Here is a 12,958-nt window from a genome sequence, read left to right as displayed (position 1 = left end):
AGTGATTCTCAATTTTTTAAAATAGTGGCAACCATCATTTCCTCACAAGAAGCCTTCTCAAAGTTGCCTAATGAAGGAAAAGATGTTAAAAACAAACTTGACACTGATGTAACCCCTTCCTCTTCTACCCCGGATTTGAACCTGTTTTTTTGCGCAAGTGCTGAAATTATCATTGAGGGGGTGGAGGTTGTGCCATCCAAGGAGTGTGTGTGCAAAGTTTGGCATGGATAGGGGCAACGTTGCGGGAGATAAGAGTAGGGCAAAAGTATGACGTGACTGGTGGAGCTTTTCATAGTAACTTGCGACCTGACGGTCGCAATCAAAAATCTGCTAAAGTTAAAGTAGTGTTACTGGTTTTGTGCTCAGAAGTGCAAGTACTGAACATAAAAAAAAGAAAACTGAGTTACAGCCATAGCTGAGTGGTTAGTTAGCCCGCCTGGGATGCCAGAGCCTCTGGGTGTCCCAAGTTCGATGCCATGCCAGGTCAGCAATCTGTCCATGTGTGTCCCTGAGCAAGACTTTGAAACCCTAATTGCTCCCTGAGCGCTGTAGAATGGCTGCTAATGGCTGACAAGATGGTTAAATGCAGAGGAAAATGTCACGCAGCGATACAGTGACAAAATAAATCACACTTCACACTAGAAAATACTGTTCCTGAAGAAACATTGTTCGCTCAAGTAGCACTGAATGATGATGATTTATGATGACGTACATATGTGCTTATCATTATATTGTCCAATCAGAAAGGGGACATACGATTACGGACAGGGACATACAGTACACAAAGTCATATATTGGAGCAGCTAGCACCGCTCCAAAACACCCCAAGGAAGTTTTCGAATCTATTCTATTCTATCTAACAAGCAGGGTTGCAAAGGTTCACTTAACTTTAAAAGTTCGGCTTTGAAAGTACATTTCCCCATTGCTCAACCTGCTTGCTAGCTAATTCATTTCACATTTCACATTATATTGTTTGATAAATTAATGGTTTGGCAAAAAATAGTCCTCAAAGAACATTCTGTTCATGAGAAGAGGCCTGCGCAAATAATCAGAATATTGACATTATTCCAATTACTTCCTGTTATTTTTCATAAATTCCCGTTAATTCCCATGGCAAGTTTCCACCTTGAATATTCCCAGAATATTGCAACCCTCCAAGAAAGACTACTACTTGTAATTAGTTATTAACACCCCTGGCAACAAACAGCACAACAGAAATGATTGCCACCCTTCGGGACCTTTAGGAAACTTAGAGCTCCATGAACCTGGGCTTGGGATGAAATTCAGCAACACATCCGTATCACCCGATTACGGGAAACATCGGAAATGCCAGAGGGCTGCGGTATCTATTTCTGTTGCACCTGAAATCCATCCTTGAAACCTCTCATGTCGTGACAGGAGCTAAAACTTGGTCAGTGTTTCTGAGCTTCTAAAGTGGCATTTTGTGGCGTGTATGTTTGTGTGTATACACGTACGGATGTGTGCAGGTGAAGGCGTGAAGCGATGATTTATCGGTAGAGTTCCATTTCAGACGCGTCTGTTGTTTAGGTCACGTTGACATCGCTGCGGGGACAGCCTGCCATCTCCGATTTGAAACCTAACCGCCATTTTTTTGACTTGACTGACTCTTGCTTCACCCTACAGTATACCTGGGCCCTAGGGGATGCTAATCACCGTGACGAGAACGAGCATGCATCTAACCAAAGCTTTGTTGGTGCTGGAGTTCAGGGATGGCTTGCAGGTATACAGTTCAGCTAGTCTGCTTTACACCTTGGCTGTCTTTGTTGTTTTGAGGACATTTGTTGAGAAGTGAAGAGGAAGGAACAATAATTCAACAGATGGAAAGGGTGGAGTGTTCACCTCACCTGCTGGGTGGAGTGGAGTACTTGTACAATGTTTCGTGCCTGCCAGCAGTAGTATACAGGCCCGAAGCGGCCAATGGGCTACACTGAAAAGTAGACCTGTCAGGAAACACACCTGTGCTTTGTGCAGATGTACCTGTGTGTTATCCTAGTTCATCGTACTGCTCTGGTCGTGTCCTTGTCTTTACTGACATTTCTTCTCCGCTGCCAATGACTAGTTGCCATTTTGCAGAAATAGAAGATTATTCATCTTGCTGTTTGTGACAGACTTATATGAGACGACTCGAGTCAGTTGTGTAAGAGAAAGACTACTTTTCTATATTGTGAAAGAACAGAATTGTGTGTGTGTGTGTGTGTGTGTGGTTACCTCATACGAGGGAAGTGCTCAGGGCTAAGTGGCTCATAAAGCTCCATGTTGCCCCTCAGCTTGAGGTGGGTGAGACTTCCCAAACCTCCGACTGGGACGGAGCTGAGCCGATTCTCTGTCAGATCCCTGTACGCCAGGAAGAAACATTGAGAGAGAAAGAGAGAGAGAGAGATTGGGAGAGAGAGGAGGCAGGTCAGGGCAAGTCAACGTTTACAATAGCCCTTTGAAAAGCCCATTCTTCCAAAAGTATTTTGATTGCAGATATTGCCGAGGGGTCATCCGCTGCAACAATAAGACGCATTTTTTTCTTTTTCTTTTAGATGTTAGAAACCGTTCAAAGAAGGCAAGTTTTATGAGATCCCCCTCCAGATAGCGTTTCCTTTAGATTCAGTGTATCTGCTTGTTTAGCTAAGCATAGTTTATCCAGTCTTCACACACTAATGCCGTTTGTATTGGCAGGACCTGAGACGAGGCTCACGGCCACACAGAGGGGCTTTTCAAATGGCAATTACATATCATTGTGCTCTGTAGTGCCGGCCAAGGACAACAGCTTCCCCCGTGGCACAGCCACTCAGGTATGGAGTGTTTGTGTAAGAACAGGGCTAGGACATAGAGCTTAACTTTAATTAAAGATACACAAAATCCCAATGGTACCCACTTGAGGAAAAGAGATGTACACTCACGAAGGAAGAAAGAGCGGATAGGAGGTTCCTAGTGTTTGTGGGACCGGACATGTATGGGTGATTCATACTCAGTTACCGGAAACAGCCTTTTAGATGTTTTCCGTGTGCGATGTGGCGTGCGTGAAGAATAAATCAATCGTTACTCACTGGGTAGATTACTTTTGCTGAAATTAGAGTAAAAAAGTGCTTCTGGGATCAGCGAGAATATATACTATAAAAAAGAGAGAGAGATCTGAGCACTCAAAAAATGTGGAGGAGAGGAAGTAAAGTTAAAACTTAGGGGGTCCTCAGAGTCACTACTGGGGGTCCTCCAAATCTTTGTGTGATAGAAACTTTTTTTCTCCTTTTTTACATTAACCACTTGAACCCGAGTGTCCATATTCTGAGAACTTTGGCCAAAAATAGCAGATTTACAAGCTCACAAGAGCTTGTAGATCGGCTATTTTCGGCCAAGAGATTTTGTGTAGAGGGGGAAACAGAGCAGACTAAGTACAGAGTGAAAGGTCAAGTTTATTAAGTATTGACGGTTCAAGTGGTTAAATATCTGAAAACACGAATTGACATGAATCCAAAATACACTGATGATCGTGCAGTCAAACCATGAAACTATATGGAGACTGCTTCATCTCTCTCTCTCTCTCAACTAAGTGGTCCTTGGCCTGAAAACCTTGAAGACCCCTGCTATAAAACAGCCGGTTAAGGTTTCGACCGGTTAAGGTCTTCATCAGGGCAAGAACGCGTTGGCTGTTTTATAGAATAACATTTGTTTTAACTTTACTTCCTCTCCTCCTCCACATTCTTCTTCTTTTTTCTTTTTTATAGGAAAATATGCTGTTTCATATTAAAACAGTGACTAATTTGTGTATCCCAAAGGTCAAATTACTCCCTGTGATTTAGGGGGATTAAACAATAACTTCAAGAACACATCAGTGCAATATCACAAATATGCCGATATCTCATTCGGCTGACCAGTTGAAACACTGTTTTAAACCCATGTTTCTGTAAAGATTTTGCTACGTAGTTACTGCACTTTGGCTTTGTAGGGCACAGCCCACTGGTGAATGTGAAGGTCTGCTTGTGCATTTACTCACAGTTTGATCAGTGAGTGAAGAGAGGCAAAGGCATCCGCGTGGATCCACTCGATGATGTTCCAGCTCAGATCACTGAGAGACAGAGAGATATGCATTTAGAGACAGAATTCTATACAAATGTCATCACCACTAGATGTCAGTAGTACCATGCCATGAAAAGGTTTGAATGTTGTTTTTTTGTCCCAGTACTCTGTATTTCTGAGAAAATGCGGAGGAATATTTATACATGTGTATGAATTACGATACGTATACAGTTATGAAAAAGTTCTCACAGAGCTCGCAGAGAGACGAGTTGCTGGAAGGTGCTTGACTCTATCCTCCTGATTTGATTATGCTGTAGGCCTCTGTTCCAGAAAACACACACACACACACACACACACACACACACACACACACACACACACACACACACACACACACACACACACACACACACGCACTGTAAGTATGCAGTTTCAAAAGTGTGGAGTTCAAGGGAGAGAAACATAATGTGGATTGATTGAGAGAATGTTGATTTTTATACTCACATTTCCTGCAATGCGGAGCAGTGGTAAAAGCTGGGCAAATCCTCTATCTGATTGTAAGACAGCTCCCTACAAACACACACACGCACGCGCACACACACATGCACACTTTGACCAGCTGTGGATTTAGGGCGTGGGAAATTATGGGGGTGACAGCATTATTTGAATCTCTGGGTGTTGCGCCGGCTCATGTGAGCAAGGCGAGAGTGTAGTAATAATTTTGGGGGTGATTGGATTTCACAGCGCGGCGAGTGGGCGATTGCTTGGGGGTACAGTCCCCCCCCCCCCCCCCCCCACCCCCACCACAGTTGGGTTTTGTGTATATGTTTTGTCACCTTGGTGTGTATGTGTGCTCGTGCACGTGTGTGCGCGCGTGCGCGCATACTCACAGCACTCTGAGTCGAGGCAGCTGCTCACACAGATCCTGGGGGAGAGCTGAAAGGCCGGCCCTAGTCAGCGTTCTGATGGGGAGACGGAGGGAAGAGAGAGAGAGAGAGCGCTCAGATCATTGTTGAGGTGCAGGCAAGCGAGAGTCTGCCCCGGTCCTGTGACTCTAACCTGCTCAGACAAGGGGCTCAGTAGATTGGCAAAAATCTGTCACTGGTTGGCATGACATGTTCTAAACCCAAACCATGCCCGCCTCTCTTCTCCACACATCTCGTTTCAGTGTTTTCTCCTCCTCTCCACTGCTCTTAACACTCTCCCTCTTTTTCTCTTCTTTCTCTTTCAATCTCTTATTTTTTCCTTTTCACACTTACAGTCCTGTCATTGTCCGTCAGCCTCAAATCCTCCAGTTGCAGGACCTCTCACATTGTATGTTCTGTGGATGGCTTTTTGTGTGTGTGTGTGTGTGTGTGTGTGTGTGTGTGTGTGTGTGTGTGTGTGTGTGTGTGTGTGTGTGTGTGTGTGTGTGTGTGTGTGTGTGTGTGTGTGTGTGTGTGTGTGTGTGTGTGTGTGTTGTGCGTGCTCGTGCTCGTGCTTGCATGCCTGTGTGGGATAAGGGAGACACTCACAATATTTCCAGGCTGGTGGTTCCTTTCAGGTCGGGAAACTCTCGTATCTGGGTCGCTCCGTTGAGGGAACTGTTGTCAGACAGGGAAGAAGGTGTCAAAGAACACACACATAACACACTGGCTCTCTTTCTCAGGGACACACACGTTCGCATCACATTCATGAACACACCACACCACACACACACAGAGAGAGAGAGAGAGCCTGTCTAACAGCTCATTTCAGCCATCATGCTTTCCTCCAACATCAACACAAGCTGTTTTGGCTGTCTCTCTAGACATCATAAGTCACAGCATTCAACATGCTCTTACAACACACACTCTCTTACCACATCAGCGCACTCGCACAGCAATACGGTAACACAACATCATTCAGTAGGCCATTACACATGTCCACCCAACTCTCACTGCAGAGAGACGGAGAGTGATTTAAACACTGTTTGGGCTGGCTCTCTGGAACGCTCGGTGCGCCGCTGACCATATATACTTACAGCGTGTGCAGTTTAGGTAGGAACTGGAATGCAGATTTCCCTACGAACTGGATGGGGTTCTCGTAGAAGTGACTGGGGAAATTAAAGAGAGCAAGAAATCAGATTCCTCCAGATTTGTGTCTGATTGGTTGGCCGGGAGAGTGTTGCTGTGCTTCTTGATGACAGACGACACATTGTTTATGGCGTGTTTGTCTTCTTGGTGTGCAATGTTGCATTGCAGTGGTTAACGTGTCTGTGTGTGTGTGTGTGTGTGTGTGTGACTGTGACTGTGTGTGACTGTGTGTGTGCATGTGTGTGTGTTAGGGATGGGACGATACGCGATATTATCGCTTATTATGATAAAAAAATGATAATCGTATCGTGGAGATTTAATTTATCTTGATATCGTCCTCCATCATGCACTGGGATCAATTCACCTTTTATTTGTCGAGCTGCATATCCGGTACCATTTAAACCCTGGTTTAAATTTTACTGGTAAAAAGGTAATTATAATATACGTACTAGTCTTTTTTTCTATCAAATGTCTTTGCCAAAAAAATTGCCCATCTACACTGAGCTTGTAGATCTAAAATTTTTTGGCAAATGTTCCGCCCAGGATGATTATCATTGCAATAATATTGTAAATTCGCGATTTCTTATAGGCCACAATAATCGTGATATGTCGATACTTATATCATGAAATGTTCATATCGTCACATCCTGTGTGTGTGTGTGTGTGTGTGTGTGTGTGTGTGTGTGTGTGTGTGTGTGTGTGTGTGTGTGTGTGTGTGTGTGTGTGTGTGTGTGTGTGTGTGTGTGTGCACGTTACACTCACATGGTCTGCAGTTGTGGGTTTCCCACGAAGGCCCTCTCTGGGATGGCTTTAATGTTGTTGTTATGGAAACCCCTGCAGACAACCGCACATACTACATGTCAGCCACACCATCACTATGCTTCTGTGTGTGTGTGTGTGTGTGTGTATGCAGGGGTGTCGCACCAAATTCTGGGTACAAGGATTCACTGCGGCCCCCCCATGAATGTTCTTCATAGGGGGAGGGGGTTTAACCCATTTAGACTGGGAACGCATTACAAGCTAGATCTGCTATTTTGGAAAAATCTTGAAAAAGTCTTATATTTCAAATCCTACGGTTTTTTGAAAACCCTATGTTTCCCATTTCAAAATATTCAGTTCCAGGGAGGGACCCCCCAGAAGCAAAATTTTAGTTACAAATGTTCGCTTAAAAAATACATATATTCAAAGATTTACACACATTTTCACGACTTTTCAAAAATAAAAAAGTGCCGCGCTGTGAGCTTGTATGTCTGCTATTTTTCAATAGCTAAAGTATAAAATAATTAAGGCCCATCCACCTTGGGCCCTAGTAACTCAGTCCCACTTTTCCCCCTTTTGTGACACCCCTGTGTGTGTGTGTGTGTGTGTGTGTGTGTGTGTGTGTGTGTGTGTGTGTGTGTGTGTGTGTGTGTGTGTGAGAGTGTGTGTGTGTGAGAACAGAGTGAGAGAGAGAGAGAGAGAGGAAGAGAGACATAAAGTGACGGCAGAGAGAGAGAGAGAGAGTGTTAGACGAGCGAGAGGCATGTCGTATGTCCTCATGTCCCACCTGTCGTTGCACAGCTGAAAAACATTTTAGGGCACATGAACTGTAAACACACTCTCACATACACACACGCACACACACACACGCACGCACACACACGCACACATACATGCAGGCATACTGCAGAACATCTGCTGAAGCAGAGGGAAATCTTAGTTTACGAGTTATGTGTGGAGTGGACGTGCGTATGTGTGCGTACATGCAACCAAGTGTGTGTGTGTGTGTGTGTGTGTGTGTGTGTGTGTTGGTGGGGGAGTGCAAGGCCGCACCTGTTTAGGGTGAGGGAGATTGTATCCGAGTGCCACATTAAAATCACTTAACGGGATTATTTGGGATAAGGCAAGTACGATAGTCATGTCAGGCAGGTGTGAATGTGTGTGTGTGGGTGCACGCTGCTGCGTGCATGTGTGTGCAACGTGCACGCTCGCTGCTGCACATGTGAGTGTGTGTGTGTGTGTGTGTGCATGCTGCTGCGTGTATATGTGTACTCACAGTTCCTGTAGCTTAGTCAGAGTCCTGATGGCCACTGGGAACTCCTGTAGATCATTATAGTTCAAGTCCCTGAGAGAGAGAGAGTGTGGGGGGGGGGGGGGGTTGATTGATTGAATACTTTATCAACACCATTTTGTAAATTGTACAGTGGTATGATTTTAAAGACATTTAAAGTACAATAATCGTTTCATTGTCAGGTGGAAACCTTGTATGTCCAAAACCGTTCGTTTTGTATTTATCATTTTAAAAATGATTTAAACTAGTGAAAATAGCTGATCTACCAGCACACAACAGCATAGTGTGCTTGTAGATCTTCTATTTTCACTAGTCTTGTGCCACAGTCTTGTATGATGAAGCAGGGCATTTTAAACTTGCAGATACAATGTTTATGCCCGACAGTTACGATATGCAAGACATCATCAACAATAGTAGCAAAAAACAACAACATATAAACGTGTAAACAGTTGGAGGGGGTGTTATTATACAGGGACCAGTTACAAATATTTTTATAAAATAATCGATGAACAACTTATTTTGGGTTGTCGTCGTTATAGACGAAAAGGAAACAAAAAGAAAAAAGTAAACATTCCACTATAAATGCACGAAATCTGTGTGTGTGTAGTCCATGTATCTCGGGAACCGTCCGTCCGACCTTCTGTGAACTCGACGAGCTCGTCACCGCCAGCCTAAGGGAGCGCCATGCCCAGCATCAGTCGGATAGGCGGATATTGAAATTGGTTACTCGAATCGCCGATATATCAAAAAATCCTCTTAAAAAACACTTTTCCATCATTCGATTTATCTTTTTAACAGTACTGTATACTGCAGTTCCCCGTCTTCTGTACGAGGCTGACAGCTGTCGAGCTAGAGCGAGGCGCGTTGACCCTTGACCTTAGCTGCACTGACCTGATTATTATGGTCTGTCTCCCATTAGTTTCCCAGAAAACACACCGGTGTGTCACCAAGGCAACAGGGCGGATCAAAACAGCCGCTGTACGGTACAGGAGGCCCCAAAGGTTTATCTCCTGTGTGAGTGTGTGTGCATGTGTGTGTGTGTGTGCGTTCACACGGGTGTGCTCACGCACACGCCTGCGCGATTATAGGCATGAGAACGTGTCGGCTGCACCTAAACACGCGTGCCTGTGTACAGTATGTACGTGCGTCTGAGCATTTATATAATAGTATTTAAATGTCCGCCTGCCTGTTTATGTCCCTGCCTTGTTTGTGTATCCCATTACATTTTCCGACAACTTCCTGGACGCGGCTCCCCTCACGTTAATGATTTTATAATACAAGTGTGTGTGTGAGATGGGGTGGGGGGGGGGGGGGCATATGCATCATCGTATGGCCTCTCATGTTTCTCCTGAGCGAGGCCGCAGTGTGAGAGATTACCAACATTACCAACATTACCAACATACCAACAGATTACCTCATACCAACGGAATCGCCACGTCTGTGACACCTGTCGCCCTATCCCGCCAACTCATCTCTCTCTCTCTCTCTCTCTCTCTCTCTCTCTCTCTCTCTCTCTCTCTCTCAAAGTCACGGCACTTTTAACACCCTATTCTAGTCCAGGGGGAGAAGGAGGGGGGGGGGGGGGGGTTCCAGGGCCAGGCACTTTAACTCCTTTTGAAAATAAATGTTTTTGAAACATTTTGGAAAAAAGAAAAGAAAAAGATAAATCATAAATCTCTTTTCAGATGGGGGTCTGCGGACAAATAGATATAAATGTAGGGATCCTTGATGTGAAAATATTTGAGAACCACTGTTCTAGTACACGGAGTCTCCAGCCCTCCATTTTTCTCTTTCTCTTCCCCCATCCCTCTACATCGCGTTCTCAACCTTTTCAGGCCGTGACCCCCAAAATAATCATATTTTAACTGGGTACCCCCCCCCCCACACCCTGACGAGCACTAAGAGTTAAGGCATTACATTTTGTATAACACGGTTCTATTGTGAAAATAGCAGATCTACATGCTCACAACGCCTCTAATATTTGACAATTTGGCCAATGTTCAATTTGTCATTTTAGAGGTATTAACTCATTCCCTGCCAGGCCCGATAGTCCCGAGATTATTCCAATGTCTTTCCCCGCCAGGCCCGATAGTCCCGAGAATTAAAAAAAAAAAAAAAAAAAAATCAAAAAAATTTTTTTTCAAAAAAATTTTTTGACCCCCAAAAATGGAGTAGGCATGATAGCAATCGCGAAATTGCATGTTTAACCCCCATAGCAACCCCATCTTTCAAGCATGGCAGCCATTTTGGCAGCCATCTTTGTTAAACATAGTGGCTGTTATCTCATGAATGCCTGAACGGATTTCCATTCGGATTTTTTTGTTTGAAAGCTGTGAGCAATGTGGACACACGTGGTGCATTATCTAGGCATGGGTGTGCATGATCCGTGCACACCCAATTACATGGAAGTCTATGGAGACGAATGGCAGGTGGGAGTACGGAGGTATGTTAAAATGGCGGTCAATGTGTTAAAAGGTCCATAAATTGTCACTTTGGAAACATGCATAAACCATCTATACATTTAAACTTTATGTTGGTTTATTTACTGTTGAGTGAAAAAACAATGTTGCACATTAAGTTAATCATCTGGGGACCCCACAATATCATTTGGGGACCCCAAGTTTGAGAACCCCTGCTCTACATCATCCAGACCAGGACCCATCACCCCACCGCTCTCTTGCGTTTCCCAGCATGGACAAATAATGTCTTTTAGATAGAGTGTTAAAGCAGGGATTGTCGTGTGCGTGCGCGTTCGTGCCACTGGGCAGGGAACGCACGTCTACACTGGCAAAAAAAGGCACGCATGGGCGCCTGGCGGGTGCGCGCGCACACCCGCTCATAAAAGGGAACACGTCATTTTCTTACACTTCAGCAGGCTGTTAAACAACATGTGTCAGAAACGGCGTGGTCACCAGACCACCATGAATACAGCAGCGGTCTGCCTAATTTTATCCACCGTCATATACGGCGACGTATAAATCAGGCTGCAGACATTCTCTCTGTCACTTTCTCGCTTTCCTTCTGTCTCTCCCCCCCAGGGACGTGCTGGCCATTGGGAAAAGCAGGACAACTCCCGAACGGCCTGTCCAGGCCGGCCATTAGGAAAAAAATAAAAATAAAATGTCAGCCTTCGTTCCATTTTGGGGCCTGGGCGGCCAACAAAGTAAATCGTCACTGTCGGGCAGAAACCTCGTATCTCCAAGTTTCATTTTTATTTAATTTTTTCGCAAAGCAAAGCCCTGCTTCATCATACAAGGCCGTCGCTCAAAAGTAGTGAAAACAGCAGATCTACAAGCACACAACGCCTCGCGTTGTCGGGTGTTTCCACCCGACAACGACGAAATATAAATCATGTAATTGGCCCACTTGTCACTTGTCATGATCTGAAATGGCAAAGTAGCAGCAGCGCTATAGAGAGAGATCTCTCTCTACAGCGCGCAATGAGGGCCTCTCCAACTCTTTTTCCCGGGCTGAATCAGGGGCCCAGCATGTCCCTGCTCTCCCTGTCTCCCTCTCTTTCTGCTCCTCTCTTCATCTCTCCCCCTCTTTTTCAGCCGTGACCTCATAACCGTAGGTAAGGTACAAGGTTTAGGATCGGAGCAAAACAAGGTTACGGCACGTATCCAGTGGAACGGCTCCTTTCTAGTCGAGCTGAGCTGAATTTGACCTCGGTTGATTACTCTTACAAAACAGGGAGGAATCTGTTGATGTTGCTTTGAGTTAATCAAAGGGGAATTTTTCATCTTCGCATTCCAATCCGTCATTAGATAGCTGCGGTTTTGCGCAGCCTTAAAGCACCTGCCTGGAATTACTGGGATGTTAATCAGGATTTTATATCATTTAGCCATATCAATTGCGGTTCATTATTCTAGGCATACGCTCCATAAATAAGACATGAATTTAACGTAATCCAACGCCCCTAAATGCGCTATGTCGCGCGCGCGCACACACACACACACACACACACACACACACACACACACACACACACACAGACACACTCACTGAGAAAATTGGTCTCACCCACAATATAACTGAGCCCTATATAAATGCACCATTTACCATTTTTAGCCCATGGCTGTCCCATGTGTTTATGTTACTGCTCTTGAGGTTATCTCTCTGTTAGTTCACTGTTTATCTTAGGGTTATGGTAAGGCAATGTGATTGGTCTAAACACTGGCACACCGATTGGCTGTTGATACTTTCTGATACTCTCTCATCATGGCGACCTGCTCGATGTTTGGGGAAACAGAAAAGGTAGTCATTTCACAATATGAAATGGAACTACTGCGGCACTTTGCGCGTGCGTGTGCGAGCGCATGTGTGCATGTCTACATATATATACTCACAGTGTCTCCAGACTCTGTAGACCCTCGAAGCATCTCTCCCCCATGCTCTGGATGTGGTTATTATGAAGGTGACTAGAAAAAAAAGGGTACAAATTTCAAATAATAATTGTAATTTAGATGCTGTGTGTACGTTAAGTATGTTATTTCGACAGATGCCACGTTCATTTGTTGACCTGGTATCCTATAGTTTGTATGGTTTGAGTTCAGTGTAGGTGTTTAATTTTCTCATATTATAACGTTTAGACTGATGGTAGGTTCTTGGTTGATCCTATAGATTACTGAGGCACTGCACTGTGTCTATACATTAGATGTACTACCTTGTGTTTACCTGCTTACTGTAAATTGCTCTGGATTAAGAGCGTCTGGTAAATGCCAAAATTGTAAAGAGTAAATTTGTGCGTGCCCTCCTTTCTTTCCCTTTTTACGACAGTTATACTATATATATATATATATATATATATATATATATATACTTTTTT

At 44.4% G+C, this 12,958-nt stretch overlaps 1 protein-coding gene across 1 annotated transcript in view; it reads right to left on the bottom strand.

Moving 5' to 3' along the window:
- The window catches only part of lgr6 (leucine-rich repeat containing G protein-coupled receptor 6), a gene marked incomplete at both ends in the record, with an annotated part of 77,295 nt that overhangs the window by 3,963 nt on the left and 60,374 nt on the right, over positions 1–12,958 (bottom strand). Inside the window, 10 exons of the mRNA XM_080732699.1 lie at positions 2,230–2,355; positions 4,004–4,075; positions 4,276–4,347; positions 4,531–4,596; positions 4,917–4,988; positions 5,541–5,609; positions 6,029–6,100; positions 6,843–6,914; positions 8,116–8,184; positions 12,480–12,551. Of these exons, the coding sequence (XP_080588825.1) occupies positions 2,230–2,355; positions 4,004–4,075; positions 4,276–4,347; positions 4,531–4,596; positions 4,917–4,988; positions 5,541–5,609; positions 6,029–6,100; positions 6,843–6,914; positions 8,116–8,184; positions 12,480–12,551 (762 nt within the window). The remainder of the gene's footprint in view (positions 1–2,229; positions 2,356–4,003; positions 4,076–4,275; positions 4,348–4,530; positions 4,597–4,916; positions 4,989–5,540; positions 5,610–6,028; positions 6,101–6,842; positions 6,915–8,115; positions 8,185–12,479; positions 12,552–12,958) is intronic.

This window comes from Nannobrachium achirus (assembly GCF_963921795.1).
Source record: "Nannobrachium achirus genome assembly, chromosome: 9".
NCBI classification, from domain to species: domain Eukaryota; kingdom Metazoa; phylum Chordata; class Actinopteri; order Myctophiformes; family Myctophidae; genus Nannobrachium; species Nannobrachium achirus.
Note: the sequence above shows the minus strand (reverse complement) of the source record. Positions and strands in the feature narration are given on the sequence as shown.